We start from the raw sequence: 18,025 nt of genomic DNA, 5'->3' as shown, positions 1-18,025 counted from the left end.
GGATTATACGAATCCTTGGCACTGAGGTTCAAACGATAAGATCTTCGTAGAATATGTAGGATCCAATATGGGCATCCAGGTCCCGCTATTGGATATTGACCGAGGAGTCTCTCGGGTCATGTCTACATAGTTCTCGAACCCGCAGGGTCTGCACACTTAAGGTTCGACGTTGTTTTATGCGTATTTGAGTTATATGGTTGGTTACCGAATGTTGTTCGGAGTCCCGGATGAGATCACGGACGTCACGAGGGTTTCCGGAATAGTCCGGAAACGAAGATTGATATATAGGATGACTTCATTTGATTACCGGAAGGTTTTCGGAGTTACCGGGAATGTACCGGGAATGACGAATGGGTTCCGGGAGTTCACCGGAGGGGGGGCAACCCACTCCGGGGAAGCCCATAGGCATTTGTGGGGGGTCACACCAGCCCTTAGTGGGCTGGTGGGACAGCCCACCAATTCCTATGCGCCAAGGAAGAAAAATCAAAGGAAAGAAAAAAAAAGAGGAAGAAGTGGGAAGGGGGAAGGACTCCCTCCCACCAAACCAAGTAGGACTCGGTTTGGGGGGGAGAGTCCTCCCCCCTGGCTCGGCCGACCCCTTGGGGATCTCTTGGACCCCAAGGCAAGGTCCCCCTCCCTCCTCCTATATATATGGGGCTTTTAGGGCAGATTTGAGACGACTTTCTCACGGCTGCCCGACCACATACCTCCATAGTTTTTCCTCTAGATCGTGTTTCTGTGGAGCTCGGGCGGAGCCCTGCTGAGACAAGATCATCACCAACCTCCGGAGCGCCGTCACGCTGCCGGAGAACTCTTCTACCTCTCCGTCTCTCTTGCTGGATCAAGAAGGCCGAGATCATCGTCGAGCTGTACGTGTGCTGAACGCGGAGGTGCCGTCCGTTCGGTACTAGATCGTGGGACTGATCGCGGGATTGTTCGCGGGGCGGATCGAGGGACGTGAGGACGTTCCACTACATCAACCGCGTTCTCTAACGCTTCTGTTGTACGATCTACAAGGGTACGTAGATCACTCATCCCCTCTCGCAGATGGACATCACCATGATAGGTCTTCGTGCGCGTAGGAAAATTTTTGTTTCCCATGCGACGTTCCCCAACATGGTGAACCGTTATGTGACGAAGTCGGAGCATGATTTATTTATTGATTGTCATCCTTTGTGTGGAAGTCGGGATCGCGCGATGGTTAACTCCTACCAACCCTTCCCTTCGGAGCATGTGTGTAGTACCTTGTTTCGATGACTAATAGACTTTTGCAATAAGTACGTGAGTTTTTAATGACTAATGTTGAGTCCATGGATTATACGCACTCTCACCCTTCCACCACTGCTAGACTCTCTAGTACCGCGCAAATTTCGCCGGTGCATTACACCCACCATATACCCTTCCTCTAAACAGCCACCATACTTACCTATTATGGCATTTCCATAACCATTCTGAGATATATTGCCATGCAACTTCCATCGTTCCGTTTATTATGACACGCACCATCATTGTCATATTGCTTTGCATGATCGTAAGATAGCTAGCATGATGTTTTCATGGCTTGTCCATTTTTTGATGTCATTGCTACGCTAGATCATTGCGCATCCCGGTACACCGCCGGAGGTATTCATATAGAGTCATATTTTGTTCTAAATATCGAGTTGTAAGTAAATAAAAGTGTGATGATCATCATTATTAGAGCATTGTCCCATGTGAGGAAGTAATAAAAGAGGCCAATGAAGCCCAAATAAAAAAAGAGGCCAAAGAAGCCCACCAAAAAAAAGAGAAAAAAAAATAACAAACAAAAATGAAAGAAAAATAGAGAAGGGACAATGCTACTATCCTTTACCACACTTGTGCTTCAAAGTAGCACCATGATCTTCATGACAAAGAGTCTCATATATTGTCACTTTCATATACTAGTGGGAATTTCATTATAAAACTTGACTTGTATATTCCAATGATAGGCTTCCTCAAATTGCCCTAGGTCTTTGTGAGCAAGCGAGTTGGATGCACAACCACTAGTTTCTTTTTGAACTCTCATACACTTATAGCTCTTGTGCATCTGTTGCATTGCAATCCCTACTCACTCACATTGATATCTATTGATGGACATCTCCATAGCCCGTTGATACACCTAGTTGATGTGAGACTATCTCCTCCTTTTTGTCTTCTCCACAACCACCATATTCTATTTCACCTATAGTGCTATGTCCATGGCTCACGCTCATGTATTGCGTGAAAGTTGAAAAAGTTTGAGAACACTAAAGTATGAAACAATTGCTTGGCAAAAACTGGGGGTGTGCATGATTTAAATACGTTGTGTGGGAAGATGGAGCATAGCCAGACTATATGATTTTGTAGGGACAACTTTCTTTGGCCATGATATTTTGAGAAGACATGATTGCTTTGTTAGTATGCTTAAAATATTATTGTCTTTATGTCAAATGATAGACTATTGCTTCGAATCACTCGTGTTTTAGTATTCATGCCATGATTAGATTATATGATCAAGATTATACTAGGTAGCATTCCACATCAAAAATTATCTTTTTTATCATTTACCTACTCGAGAACGAGCAGGAATTAAGCTTGGGGATGCTGATACGTCTCCGTCGTATCTATAATTTTTGATTGTTTCATGCCAATATTCTACAACTTTCATATACTTTTGGCAACTTTTTATACTATTTTTGGGACTAACATATTGATCCAGTGCCCAGTGCCAGTTCCTGTTTGTTTCACAGATTATCCATACCAAACGAAGTCCAAACGCAATAAAAACCTACGGGGATTTTTTTTGGAATATTTATGATTTTTGGGAAGAAAATCTACGCGAAACGATGCCCGAGGAGGTCACAAACCCAGGAGACGCGCCCCCCTAGGCCGCGGCTTGCAGGTTTGTGACCAATCCCTAAGGCTGTTGGTGCCTTTCTTTCGCCGCAAGAAAGATAATATCCGAAAGAAAATTGTGTTAAAATTTTAGCCCAATCGGAGTAACGGATCTCCGGGAATTTAAGAAACGGTGAAAGGCAGAATCTGGGAGCGCAGAAACAGAAAGACACATAGAGAGAGATCCAATCTCGGAGGGGCTCTCGCCCCTCCGCCGCCATGGAGACCATGGACCAGAGGGTAAAGCCTTCTCCCATCTAGGGAGGAGGTGAAGGAAGAAGAAGAATAAGGGGGGCTCTCTCCCCCTCTCTCCCGGCGGCGCCGGAACGCCGCCCGGGACATCATCGTGTGACGACGATCTACACCAACACCTCCGTCATCTTCACCAACACCTCCATCACCTTCCCCCATTTATATTCAGCGATCCACTCTCCCGCAACCCGCTTTACCCCGTACTTGAACATGGTGCTTTATGCTTCATATTATTATCATCCAATGATGTGTTGCCATCCTATGATGTCTGAGTAGATTTTCTTTGTCCTATCGGTGATTAATGAATTTCTATGATTGGTTTAATTTGCTTGTGGTTATGTTGCTGTCCTTTGGTGCCCATCATATGAGCGCACGCGTGGATCACACCATAGGGTTAGTAGTATGTTGATAGGACTATGTATTGGAGGGCAAGGGTGACAGAAGCTTCAGCCTAGCATAGAAATTGATGCATATGGGATTGAAGGGGGACCAATATATCTTATTGCTATGGTTGGGTTTTATATTAATGAACGTTAGTAGTTGCGGATGCTTGCTAATAGTTCCAATCATAAGTGCATAAAATTCCAAGTAAGGGATGACATGCTAGCAGTGGCCTCTCCCACATAAAACTTGTTATCGGTCTAGTAACGTAGTCAATTGCTTAGGGACAATTCCGCAACTCCTACCACCACTTTTCCACACTCGTTAAACTAACGTAACTGTTTCTTTATCTAACCAGACCCTAGTTTTATTTACGTGTTCTTTCCTTTCTTGCAAACCTATCCTGTCACACCTACAAAGTACTTCTAGTTTCATACTTGTTCTAGGTAAAGCGAACGTACAGTGTGTGTAGAGTTGTATCAGTGGTCGATAGAACTTGAGAGAATATTTGTCCTACCTTTAGCTCCTCGTTGGGTTCGACACTCTTACTTATCGAGAAAGGCTAAAATTGATCCCCTATACTTGTGGGTTATCAGTGCCCCTTTCGCGCGCTCCGCTTGTGTCTACGGCAACACGAGCGGCGGATGTCGCCACCTCCGTGCGAGGTGCCGGCTCCATGACCCCAGCGCCACTGCCGCTTTCCGCCGACGTCATGCTCGACGCGGCTGCCCTTGCCTCCCAGAGGGCTGCCCCTGCCGCCGATCAGGAGCAGGCTTCACCAAGCCATCTTTTCCTAGTTAACGACGACTCCATGGATGTGCCACCAGCAAAGCCGGCTGCTCTAGCTCTACCGGTCGCTTTTGCTGTGGCAACTGGGGGTGAGCTCTGGTGAGGATGAATATGTGGAGATGGAGTTGTAGAAGCCATTGGCCTCGGCAAATGTCCCCCTTTCCGGTGTAGTCGAGCTTACCCGCCGACCGCATTCTGTGTTGTGGGCTTCTGCTGCTGATGAAGACGATGGGAGGACGGTGATAAGGTGTTGGCCCTCTAGATGCCATCAGCTGCCACCAAGGCCATCGACCCTGACTTCGTCACGTGTGCGTGGGGCATGGGTCAGACACAAGAGGGGGATGGCACGAGGTGCTGAAGCGGCGTGGTTCGCGGCACCCGGCATCACCGGCCCTGACATTGGCCGCCCGTTCCATTCCTAGGTGGCTTCACGGTAGATGCTGCAGATGCATTGCTCCTGGGCATCGTGCGGCTGTTTGCAGAGATCCCCTTCGATGCTCCCACTGTTTGGAGAACAGTCATCTTGTGCGTGGGTGCCGCAACCCCTGGCGTCCACTCAGCTCGCTTGCATGCCTCATCATGCCGCGTCGCGGCATGGAACATCATCAAGCTCTAGCTTGCTGTGAAGGTTCGTTGAAGTCCACGCTCCCCTCCGAGGCGCTCTGTCGCGTGTCTTGGATGTGTGTCGTCTCTAGTATCACTGACTCGACTGCCTCGTCTGATACGGATCTGAGGTCTGCTCTAGCAGATCAGTCCAAGTTATTGCAAGTCTTGCTGACGCGTGTTGGGAGCTTTATGGAGCTGGTGGAGGATACTCTGGTCAAGCTATCCCTCGGGGTGACTTCGTTGGCGACTGTTCTAACACCGCGTTCTCGTGTTGTTTCGTGTGTTGGTTCCACAGAAGACATGAGGACACAACTCTTCGGTTATTCTCCCCTCGTGTTGTTTCGTGTGTTGGTTCCACAGAAGACATGAGGACACAACTCTTCGGTTATTCTCCCCTCGTGTTGGGGTCAGTTATTCGTCATTGTCTGTCTTGCCCCTTGTGTTGACTACTGTTGTGGGCGAGGCCATCACTATAGTCGGCGCCCCTGTGTGGCAGATCATGCCCGAGCTTCAACAACTATGTGTGAGACCTGCTTCTCCTCTTTTTGTGGAGCATATGGAAGTCAATTCGTTGGCGATCTCGTGTGAGGGTCATGATTCACCTATGTCATGTGAGCAAGTGGAGGTTCCTCGGCCAATCATGTGAGTGGTTCCCGTGGGCGATGTTGTTCTGTCCGTGGTTTCTGTGGCTGGTGATGTTGAGGCGGTTGATATGTTGGCGCCTGACATATAGTACTTCCTTCGTCTCAAAACTTTTGTCTTATGTTTGTCTAGAAATGAATGTATCAAAATACCAAACGTGACTAGATACATTCATATCCAGACAAATCTAAGACAGGAATGGGACGGAGGGAGTATTTGCCAAGCAACACTGATTGCCATAAGCCCTCTTGAGTTTCTAGTTTTCAAAACCACTTGGCTAGTCTTTTGTGATATACTCCCTCCGTTCCTAAATATAAGTCTTTCAGGAGATTTCACTAAAAGTCTACATACGGAACAAAATGAATGAATCTATACTTTAAAATATGTCTATATACATCCGTACGTAGTCTATTAGTGGAATCTCTAAAAAGACTTGTATTTAGGAACGAAGGAAGTAGAAAAGTATCTTATGCGAGGTAAATTTTGAAGCAGGCCTGTACAAAACTACAAATAGACCCCAGGTGGATCTCACTGAAGGTCGTATCTGACATGTCGCGTCTGTGGTCGGCGCGTGGATTTATATTGGCGATTCTTTCAAGATTCCGTTGGTGAATTTGAAATTTCCTGCTATTTGTCAGTGACCAGTACAGGTGCCGTATTGACATAGAGAGGTTTCCTTAGAAAGAAATTACATCATGAAGCTTTCTTGAGGTGTTGCTCGTGAAATTTTTTTTAACAGAAAAATAACGGTGGCATTATCAGCGTATCAGGGCATGCTTAATTTAGAAGAACAATTTTTTTGTTGGTTTTGACGTTACACTCTGGCAGCCCATCCTGCCGCACACGCGAGGTCCATCCGGTGGGCCGGACCGCCGGAATATTGTGGGCTTTTCTATCCTAAGTATGGCCCAACACAAGGCGTTACCGAGGCCGCAACAAGAAAAAAGGGCGCCAAAGTGTTTTCATGTGTTCGCTCTTTCCCTCCATTCCGCCCCCTCCTCTCTCCTCTCTCCTTGGCTCTCTCCTCTCTCCTTCGTTCCTTCTTCATCTGGCGACGGATAAAGGGGCCGTAGGGAAATCCAGGCCCGCACCGCGCCTCACTGATACCTGCGAAGGTCGGTATGTGCTTTCCTGAATCCAGGCCCCCCCTCGCTGATCTTGTACATAAGACTGTTTTTTTCTCTCGGTGGATTTGCTCCTGGCCGATTCGTCTCGCCATGTTCTTGGCTGCTTGTGACGAATGTGTGTAAGTATGGACCGAGAATGCACAATGTTGAGATCCATTATAAATAAACTGTCTCGTTTGCTCACTGATCTCAGTATAAATAAACTGTACAATGTTGAGATCCAGTTTTAGTCCTCGGGTCCAATTTGGCTTGTTTGATATTTAGTCATTTGCTCAATGTGTTCGATTAATTATCTGTGAAGAATTTACTCAATTTCATCAGGAAATGTTCGGCTGTCAATATACACAATGTACTCAAATTGCTACATGTTTTGGTATGTAGGCATGGAAGATGAAGTAGACGGTGCCAATGACATGGTAGAACAAGAGGAGAGCACCGGCAGCGCCCCTGGCCCGTCGTTTTCAGGCAGAAACACGAAAAGGCTCCGGTCGAAAGTGTGGGACGATTTCACACCCATTTTCGTTGGAACTAAGCTTGTGAAGGCTGAATGCATGCACTGCCACAAGGTTTATAATGTCGGCTCCAGTGGCACTAGTAGCCTGCTAAAGCACCAGGCCAAGTGCAGCACTAGGGCCCATAAAAGGCCAGTGCGAGACAAGCTTCAAGTGTCGCCATCTACCCAGAAGAGCACCGTTGTAGCTGGCTCTGGTTTGACACAGAAGAAGCTCCCATTCTCCCTCACCAGCCAGAAGAAATACTTGAGCACAGCCGATGCAATGCTTCAGAAGAAGGGTCTTGCTTTGCGTGGAATTCCCAATGCCATGAATCAGGAGGTTGATCAGAATTCATTTCATGACGAACTGGCAGAACATAAGCAGAAGAATCAGTTGGGTGCGGCATTTGCAGGGCCCGAGCAGGACATTCCCACTAACATGAACCGGAAGAATCTGGAGGTTGATCAGGGCGAGCTACACAAAGAACTTGTCAGGATATTTGCTGCGCACGGGCACTCACCATCGATAAGAGCCCATGATAGGTTTAGTAAGTTTGTTGCTTGCTTGAATCCTATGGTCAAGATGCCGGATGAATATGTCATGCACAGGTACTTTAAGGAACTGTTTGACAAACAAAAGACCAAACTGAAGGAGAAGCTTGCCGCTTTGCGCAGTCGGGTTTGCTTGACTGCTTATGTGTGGCACCACGATTTGCTCTCAACGTTCTTATGCCTGAGTGTTCATTACATTGATGATGAATGGGAGAAGCAGAAAAACATCATCAAATTTCATACCGTGGATCCTTCCTGCAGTGGAGAGGAATTGAGCCGGTCTATATTGTATGCTATTGACGATTGGGGTCTTCGTGACAAGGTTTTCAGCATTATACTGGACGATGCATTTCCGGACGATTCAGTTACTTCAGATGTCAAAGCTCGTCTCCAAAAATGGAACCTTCGCTCGGCAAATCAGAGCGTCTCTACATCCGTAAATCAGAGCTTGTTTGTGATAAGGTATGCAACTCATCTAGTTAAACAAGTCATACAGGTTGGGAAGGATGAAATTGAGAAAGTCATGCAGAAGTCAACAAAGTGTTCTAAGTATATAAAGGGCCACATTCCTTCAGTAGTGCATTATCCGAACCACAGGTATGCACTGACACCAGGAGGCTGGAAAAATGCAAAGAAGATTTGTAAGGTCATGGAAGATTTGCAACGACACATGGATGAAATACACAATTGTTGCAATCCAGCTGACCTGTTTGACAAGGTGTGGGATGTTAAGAAACTTTTGCATCGTGATGCTAATTCCTATTCCTTTCGGGGTAGTAAAATTTCCAAAGAGCTGCGGAAGATGCAAGAGAAATTTAAGGAGCAGTGGGAACTCTGTTGCTTAAATATCTGTATGCCTATGATCATGGATCCTTCATACCGCTTGAAACGCATCAAGTCCCGTCTCTGGTCTGATGCGGGCCATTATCATGCGGGGAACAGGAGTTTCGAAGATGATATAGAAGATTATATTGAACAAGTGCATGCCATATTGCTCAGCCTCTATTGTGAATATTCTGATCCAGTGGAAGACACTAGCTGCACTTCTGAATCTAAAACTAGAAAAAGAACTCTTGGGGAGGGACGTGATACACTGATGGACTATTATCAAATCGCCAAACATCCGTACAGCGAGCGACCAATGACAGAACTTGATCAGTACATGCAGGAGCCAGGTCTCTCTGCAGATGAGTCCAGTGTTCTCCAATGGTGGAAGGAACATAACCTGACTTATCCTACAATTGCTCGGATGGCACGTGATATATTGGCCGTGCCACTCAGTGTAGACTGCAGCGTAGCAATAAAGACTGCCAGGCGCACAATTTGTGAGTCTAGCAGCCTGTGGCGTGAAGAGGTTGTGTGTGTTCAGGACTGGCTCGGATCAGATGGTATGGTATGGTCTATACTCTTGGTTTTCTCATTTGTATCCCATTACAGCTGTCTTGTGCTAACCGTAGTTCTCATGTTACCATAGGTTCCTCGAGCGAGTGATGTTTCCAGGTGAATATTTCAACTGTCAGGATGTTCCATGTAAGCTGCTTTGCTTCCTCGTTCACCCACTTTGATCCCATCCTTTCTAATGCAGAATATTTGAACCGCGAGTGACCGCTCATTAGCTACCTACCTAATGCAGGATTCTAATACTAGATATTGCGCAAACAGAGGCTTCTCTTTTTTAACTGTTTTGGAGGCAGCATGCTAAGTTGATTTGTCAAAATGTAGTTAACAGTAGTTTCTCAGTAATAGTGAGGCGTGGTGAGGCTTTTGTATTTGTGTTTAGTGAGGAGTCTGTCACTAATTCCTACTTGTACCTTCAGATATTCTTGAAAGTTATGTGCAGATGTTCACTTATATTTCTTTTAGTACCTTGCGTGAAAGAATTACTTTTCACCTGGACCAGCTTGATTTGTCGGTTCAAAAGGTTCAGACTTCTGAACAATGTGATGCACTCAGCCTTTCAGCATGCTGCTAATATGATTTATGCCACTTCCACAATTAGAATCCTCTTTTCCGTCTTTCTAAAGTTTCTGTTTGTAAATTCTTCATACGGGGCTTTCAAAAGCATGATCCTTAGGAACTGCTTCCAATTTTGTGAAATTCATTGGTTTCTTTTCTTTTAACAACAATATAATAATACAAAATCAACTAATATTTTTGTTAGGGTTGTCTCAACAAGGCGTCACTAAGAAACAGATGCATGGCCAAACAAAGAAATGTCACTAGAAATTCATTTACACTGCTTGCAAGTGAAGCAATGAGATTGTGAGCAATGCCATGAGCTTTTGTTCCCAAAATGTTTCAAGTCTATCAATTTTGTGCGTGCATGTGTATCTCGGTTCCCTTTAATCACCATTATTGGCTAACAGACCGATTTCACTGCTCCACAACGGTTTTAATACTTGGTAAACATATATTTAATGCATGCATAACGTCGTAGATTTCACATTTATACTAAAAATATTTAGTTACAAAATAAAATGTTTATTTGGAATAAATGAAATCCTAATTTATGAAATTAAAACTCGTTTGCAGTCTTTTTAGATCGAAGTTTGTGTGCAAACTGTCATCGGCAAGGTTAGATCGGCAGGTTGTTTTGGCGGTGGTAGTGATTTCAGGGGCTTCGATGAAAGTTTCATTATGTTTGGAGTGATCTCTAGTTTCGGATCCTCCCTACACAAATAAAATTCCATGCCATTTTTAGGGGGAAAGGCTAAGCTTTATTGCTTGATAATGTTCATTAGGATACATAAAGGGTCGTGCCGAACGGCGTAACCAGGATTTTTGGTTAGGACTACCAATTGATATAAATATTATATATTTTACATCATAAGTACAACATACCAATGTACTAGCCGAGACAGAGCTATGTGTTAAGATGAGGGAGACAATACAACATACCAACATACTAGCCGAGGTTGAGCTATGTGTTAAGGGAAGGCACGTTATAGCCGCCGATCTCCACACATTATAGGGCCTCCATGACTATCATGTTTAGATAGGTAATCTTTGAAAGGTTTGACGGCTGCACTCGCCGTTCGCTGCCGGCGGCTACCGTGGCCCTGATCTTATCTTGATCTTTCTTCAGTGCCTGTGGCATCCAGACCAGCTCGAACATCATCCACAGGACGGTTAGGTAGCTGGTGTCGAGGCCGCCGAGGAACGCGTTAAGGAGGACGACCTTGACGTGATCCCTTGTGAAGCCGTTCCACTTGCCGCAAATTCCCAAGAGGGCGTCCACAAGGTCATCGTCGCCGCTCTCCATCTTGAGGTGTGCGAGGTCCAGTTGTCTCTCCAGCATTGCCTCGAAGAAAGCATCTGGCTTCACGAAGTCCGTCTCCAACAAAAATGCATCCGTCTTGTGTATGCCCCCGTGCCATGATTTTTGGTCAGGATGATCCAATTGATATAAAAATATATTTTATATCACAAATACAACATACCAACATACTAGCCGAGGCAGAGCTATGTATTAAGATGAGGAGGGCAATGCCCCACCCCCCACCCCACCCCCACCTTTAAACCAATTTATGAAAAAATGAGGGGCTTAGATAGATGATTTGTCTTTTTACCTTATTTAAGATCTCGACCAATTTTTGGTTTCACCCCAGCCCCCAACAGCTTCACCCGGTTTCTTAGCCAATTTTTTTATGAGTTGCAGACAGTAGAATCCTCCGCCAATTATTTGCTCACCAATATTGGCACGGCGAGCACATGAAGAAACCAAATAGACCCATCGTCTAACTCTGCCACTGAATACTACGAGTTTATCAAAAGATTGTATGCTAAGTTTAATTTTGCAACAACTCTACAATAAAATGGTTTGATTTATCAATTGTCAGTTTGAGTGAACTCATAACCATCATTAGTCTGCTAGCTCCATTTATCAATTTTGAGTTTTGATTTGCACTCACTATTAAACCTTGAAGGCAAAAAATCATACTCTGAATTGAAAATGGAAATCATCCTTTAAATTGGAAAGATGTAAAGTTGGCGGAGTTCTTGCTTCCGCGGCTCGGTCTACCCTGTGCACGCGTTACTACCCACCGCTTCACCGACGCACTCCTCCACCCTATGCCTTCCTAGTCCAATGTATCTCCATTTTTTACCTCGTCGGATGCTAGGGTTCGCCATTGCAGTGTGATCGGTTGAAGACTTCAAGTCATCAAGTCTATCCTCTAGTGTATAAGAAAACTTTCACGAGAAATGATATTGTTTAAAGCATATTAACGGTTTTTTCTTGAGGAAAGTATACACCTAGAATGTAGAAAAGAACGAGGGAGCTAACTATCAGATCGTGCAATCCTACTTTTGGGCTTATGCCTTGAACATGCGCTATGACATGCCTTCTTTACAAATATAGTTAAGTACCGGGCCAATGTAGAGGGTGATTCATGGACCATCATGTCCACTCTCCAGCTAAGTCACTCGGCTGAGCATCAAGGCACAAATGGCGAACCTGATCAAGCGAAGCCGTGTGCAGTTAGAAATAAACTCGGAACCTCCTAGTTAGTGTCTTTGGCGCCAACTAGGGGTTCTGGTGCCCACACTGTCGCCTTCTTGGGCCGGCCCAAAATGTATCGGGCTAATGTAGAGGGTGGTTCATGGACCATCATGTCCACTCTCCAGCTAAGTCACTCGACCGAGCATCAAGGCACAAATGGCAAGCCTGATCAAGCGAAGCCGTGTGCAGTTAGAAGCAAATTCGGGAGCTCCTAGTCAACGTCTTTGGCGCCAACTAGGGGTTCTGACGCCCACGCTGTCACATTCTTGGGCCAGCCCAAAACGTATCGGGTCAATGTAGAAGGTGATTCATGGACCATCTTGTCCACTCTCCAGCTAAGTCACTCGGCCGAGCATCAAGGCACAAATGGCAAACCTGATCAAGCGAAGTTGTGTGTAGTTAGAAGCAAATCCGGGAGCTCCTAGTTAGTGTCTTTGGCGCCAACTAGGGGTTCTCACGCCCACACTTTCGCTTTCTTGGGCCGACCCAAAACGTATCGGGCCAATGTAGAGGGTGATATATGGACCATCATGTCCATTGTCCAGCTAAGTCACTCGCTGAGCATCAATGCACAAATGTCAAACCTGATCAGGTGAAGTTGTTTGCAGTTAGAAGCAAATCTGGGAGCTCCTAGTCAGTGTCTTTGGCACCAATTAGGAGTTCTGACGCCCACACTTTTGCGTTCTTGGGCCGGTCCAAAACGTATCGGGCCAATGTAGAGGGTGATTCATGGACCATCCTATTCACTCTCCAGCTAAGTCACTAGCCCGAGCATCAAGGCACAAACGGCAAACCCGATCAAGCGAAGCTGTGTGCAGTTAGAAGCAAATCCGGAAGCTCCTAGTCAGTGTCTTTGGCGCCAACTAGGGATTCTGACGCCCACACTGTTGCGTTCTTGGGCCGGCCCAAAACGATGGTGCGCCCAAAAGAAAAATAAGGGGGACAAAATGACATGTGTAGAGAATTGAACCAGCAACCTCATGTATCATTGTACACTGCGCTAACCACTCCATCACTTAAGTGGATCTGATAGGTTACATGTTTTCCCTTATTTTGTTGTCACTTTTTTACCTTTTTCTTTTTTTTCCATTTTCCATTTTTCGCTTTTTGTTTTCTGTTTCTTCTTCCTTATTTTATGAACCTTTTTAAAATTTTGATGAACTCTTTCCTACTTTGATAAAATTTGAAAAAAGGTCAGAAATTTGAAAAAAAAAGTTCATCGGATTTTAAAAGAGTCATTGGATTTGAAAAAAGTTCATACCATTTAAAAACATAATTTTTGAAAAGAAATCATCAAATTTGATAAAAAATCATCAAAAATAAAAACATTCATTAAATTTGAATTAAAGTTCAACAAATTTGAAAAAAAATTCATCAAATTTGAAGAAACTACATCAATTTTTTTAGAAACACAAATAATAAAAATTATCAATTTTAGAAACATGCATTTATAAAAGCAAATAAAAACGCCCCGTGAAATGACCATAAAACGGGTTTGGGATGCTTCTGAAAGCTTCCCAAAATTGAAGGATTCCCGTGACTAAAGAGAAAAAAATAAGATTTTTTTTTTATAAATCACTAGTTGTTCGATGGCGACATTGCGTAGTGGTTACTGTCCTCGACGGTGCAGGAAATGATCGTGACGTCGACTCCAGCAGCATCACACCTTTTTTAAACACTTTTACAGAATATAAACAGAACATACATTTGGCCGGCACAGAGAGAGTTAACTGTATGAAGATACCACGAATCGGTACCACTAGTCATTTTGCGCTTCAGCCGCACGATTGCCAAAAGAAGTGTAACGGACGCCTAAACCGCCGAACAGGAACTGCCAACGAATCCACTCATTACGCCGCAACTTCCCGCCTTCCAGGTATATGGGCTGACTACACATTAAGCCCAGTAGCCCATAAGGCAGGCAGGAGGCGCAGCGATTGCGCGCGAAAAAGCGGCGCGAAAGGCTCTCTCCTTTTTCACTTCTCCCTTTCTTCCGCCGCCGAGGTAAAAGAGGAAGGCAACAGCAAAAAAAAAAAAATATCTCAATCCCCTCTTCGTCTCATCCTCCCCGAGCCGAGGGCGCAGAAGAAACACGGCAGCGATCGTAGTCCAGCTCCTACTCTGACCTGCCGCCTCCGGGCCATCGGTATGCACCTTCTGGAATTCTTGCCCCGTTTCTTCTCTGTAGATAATGCCGTCAGCCTGCCACCCATGGCTGGTTTTCTCGGTAGATTTTGCCATTTCCTGTACGTTTGATATGTGCGTCAGATCTGGTTGGACAACTTGCGACGGATAAAGTTGCATCTCCCTACCTGCGTACGTATGGACCAACAATGTGGTTCTAGCATAAGGCTCGGCAGGGAACAAGGGTGGGAGTGGGGGGATTGGTGAATGCTACCATCTCCCATACACCCCATATGATTTAGAAAATGTAGCTATCAATCTGTAATCTATGTAGTTTGAATGGCGCCATCTCCATACCCCCCATATGAATTAGAAAAGGCAGCTATTAATCTGTAATCTATGTAGTTTGAATGGCACCAGAACCATTAATTAGAAGCAGCAACGGAAGTCCATAAGATCAGCTTGAATGGTATCGGTACTTTCTGTTGCGCTTCCATTATTATTCCAACTGTTACTCATCTAAGTCCAAACTCGGTCTCTCGATCCATTTTTATACGAATCGATCATTTGCTAATTTGTTTACTTAAAGTTCCACAGAGAACTTGTTCAACTATGTAAGGAAATGCTGAAATATCAACATGCAATTTTTTCTGTCAAATGGCCAAGTTTTTACTGGTCCTACCTTTTTGTATGCCTAGGCATGGATCAGGAAGTTGACAGTGCCAACAACATGGTGGCACCAGAGTACAACAGTGGCGGCCTCTCCCGCGCAAACCCGAAAAGGCTTCGATCGAAGGCGTGGGAAGACTTCACACCCATCTTCGTTGGCGGGAAGGTCGCAAAGGCTGAGTGCATGCATTGCCACCAGGTCTTCAATAGCAACAGCTCAAGTGGCACTAGCAACCTGCTTAAGCACCAAGCCATGTGCGCCCCCCGGGCCCAGAAGAGGCCAATGCAACGCAAGCTTATGTCAGCTGGCTCTGATCCGACACAGAAGAAGCTATCGTTCTTTCCCACTAGCCAGAAGAAATGCGTGGGCACATCAGATGCAAGGCCTGAGAAGAAGGATCTTGTTTTGCTTTGCAATGACAGGAGCAAGGAGAGTAGTCAGAATGGGTCTCACGAGGAACTTGGATCGCCTGAGCAGAATGATCTTGCCTTGCCTGATGTTCCCACCGACACGAAAACAAAGAGTCAACAAGTTGATCAAAATGGGTCTCATGACAAACTAGGTACAACTGAGCAGGAGAATGATGCCTTCCCCGACAATCCCATCGACAAGAATGTAAAGAATCAGTCCCATGAGGAACTTGCATTGCCTGAACAGAAGGGCATTCCTACAGCCACGAAACAGAAGAATCAGGATGTTGGTCAGGATGGATCCCATGGTGAGCTTGTTAGGAAATTGTCCTTGCACGGTTACCTGCCATCGATGATGGACCATGGAGGACTCAGGAAGTCTGTGGATTTCTTGAATCCCATGGCAAAGATGCCATCCTATGCTGACTTGATATCTGCATTTTTGGATTTGTTCGACAATGAAAAGGCCAAGCTAAAGGAGAAGTTTGCAGCCTTTTGCAGTCGGGTATGCTTGAGTGTTCATGTTTGGCACTATGATCCACTCTCAGCATTCTTGTGCTTGAGTGTTCATTACATTGACGATGAATGGGAGAGGCAGCAAAAGATCATCACATTTCATGCCATGGATGATACTATTTGCATTGCAGAAGAACTGGGTGATGCCATATTGCTGGCTATCCGAGATTGGGGTCTTTGTGGAAAAGTTTTTAGCATTATACTGGATGATGCATTTATTGATGATTCAGTGGCTTCAAGTATCAAAGCACAGCTCATGAAAGAGAACTCAACCTGTGCAAACCAGAGCTTGTTTGTGGTGCGTTATGGAACTCATTTACTTGATCAGGTTATTCAGGTGGGGCTGGATGAATTTGAAAAAATCATGGAGAAATCTGCAAACTGTTCTAAATCTATGATGGGTCCTAACTCTTGTACTGCAGTGCGGTATCCCAACTACCAATACGCACCATCTCAGGAAGACTGGGGCGAGGCGAGTAAGATGTGTGAGACCTTGGAAGAGTTTCATCAGCACATGGACACGATTCAGCATTTTCGCGGTCCAGTCCACTTATTTAACAGTATCGAGGATGTGAAGCGTGATTTGCGCCATGGACTTGAGGGCCATCAGGATGGATCATTTTCCAATATGCTAAAGAAGATGCAGCAGAAGTTCCAGAAACACTGGAAACTCTGCTGCTTACATTTATGTATGCAGATAGTCATGGATCCTTCTGACGGTCTGGAACACATCAAGTCTAAGAGTTATGTCAACGATGTGCATGATACATTGCTCAATCTCTTCTATGAATATTCTGGTCAGGTGGAAGATCCTAGCTGCACTTCTGGGTCTAAAACTAGCAAGGAAGCTGCTGTGAATGAAGATGATATGCCATTGGCATGTTGTGGCCATTATGGAGACAAATGTAGTAGAGGGCGACCAATGACAGAACTTGACCAGTACTTCCATGAGCCAACTTATTACTGTAGAGGCCAGACGAGTGTTCTTCAATGGTGGAAGGAACATAACCTGACCTATCCTACAGTTGCTCGAATGGCACGTGATATATTGGCATACCATCCAGAAGCGATTACGAGGTAGCAACAACGACTGCCGGACTTGCAATTTGCGAGTCAGATCATAAGCAATGGGTTGAGCAGCTTGTGTGTACCGAAGATTGGCTCGGACCTAACCGTACGTTCTACTCTCTTGCCTTTCTCATCGATATCCTGTCACATTCTCGTATTTTTAATCTTACTCTGTGTAACCCTAGGTTCTGCAAGCAAGGACTCAACCAGTGATCTTTTCGACTGAGTACTTGGGCCTTCTTAATCTTCCATGTAAGACCCTTTTCAAATTTACACATGGCAATTCTGTTCTGAGCTAGTAAGCTATGGCTCAACAGTTACCTTTCTGATGCAGGATCTTTTTTTTTTTTAATCTTTTTGGAAGGAGACGCCGAATTCAACGACGAGAAATGTGCGAAGGGCGACATTTCTTCAGACGGCCTTTACGGAATGCATGCTGTGCTCAGTTAGCAGCTATGATTATGAGCAGTCTTAGACATTTAGTTACTGATGATGGTGGTGGCGTAATGGTGCCCTTTGTACGTATGTATATGTGTCGTGGACCGGGGAGCCTGTCAGTAATTCCCACTTCTAGTTTTCAGATACTTTGTCAGCATCTCATCCAATGATACCTGATGATGATGTCCATATGCCCAGCCATATATACTACGTATCCTCTAGTACTTGCAGCACATTCCTATTACCCTTTTTTCGCAATTTCTGGCACGGGTTCCATTGATTTGTTGGTCAAAAAAGCGGAGGCTTTTCCCTCAACAATGATCCACCACCACCTCGACCTTTTTCGGCAACGCACGCCGCAGCTAATCAGGCTTTCGCCACTCCACTTAATCATGATCCAGGGTGCACGGGATCACAGCTCTAGCTATATCATCTCATCGCAAACAACAACAACAACAACAAAAGAAAACTCTAGCTAGATCATCAATTAATCCCCCCACCCGACGCATGCAACTGTAAGATCTGGATCTGGAACATCCCAAGGGACCAGACACACATCACAAG

At 45.1% G+C, this 18,025-nt stretch overlaps 1 protein-coding gene across 1 annotated transcript; it reads left to right on the top strand.

The window, feature by feature from the left end:
* Positions 1-14,238: 14,238 nt before the first annotated feature.
* LOC123395423 (zinc finger BED domain-containing protein RICESLEEPER 2-like) lies at positions 14,239-17,694 on the top strand. The gene is made up of 4 exons (XM_045090421.1): positions 14,239-14,381; positions 15,058-17,129; positions 17,209-17,275; positions 17,358-17,694. Exon 2 carries the CDS (start codon positions 15,060-15,062, stop codon positions 17,034-17,036), a length of 1,977 nt encoding a protein of 658 aa, XP_044946356.1. The 5' UTR covers positions 14,239-14,381; positions 15,058-15,059; the 3' UTR covers positions 17,037-17,129; positions 17,209-17,275; positions 17,358-17,694.
* The last annotated feature ends 331 nt before the right edge of the window (positions 17,695-18,025 follow it).

This window comes from Hordeum vulgare, chromosome 5H (assembly GCF_904849725.1).
Source record: "Hordeum vulgare subsp. vulgare chromosome 5H, MorexV3_pseudomolecules_assembly, whole genome shotgun sequence".
NCBI classification, from domain to species: Eukaryota; Viridiplantae; Streptophyta; class Magnoliopsida; order Poales; family Poaceae; genus Hordeum; species Hordeum vulgare.
This window is presented reverse-complemented; position numbering and strand designations above follow the sequence as displayed.

Excerpts from the sequence above, each read along its gene's own strand:
- LOC123395423 (XM_045090421.1), top strand. The coding sequence starts at position 15,060 with ATGGATCAGGAAGTTGACAGTGCCAACAACATGGTGGCACCAGAGTAC.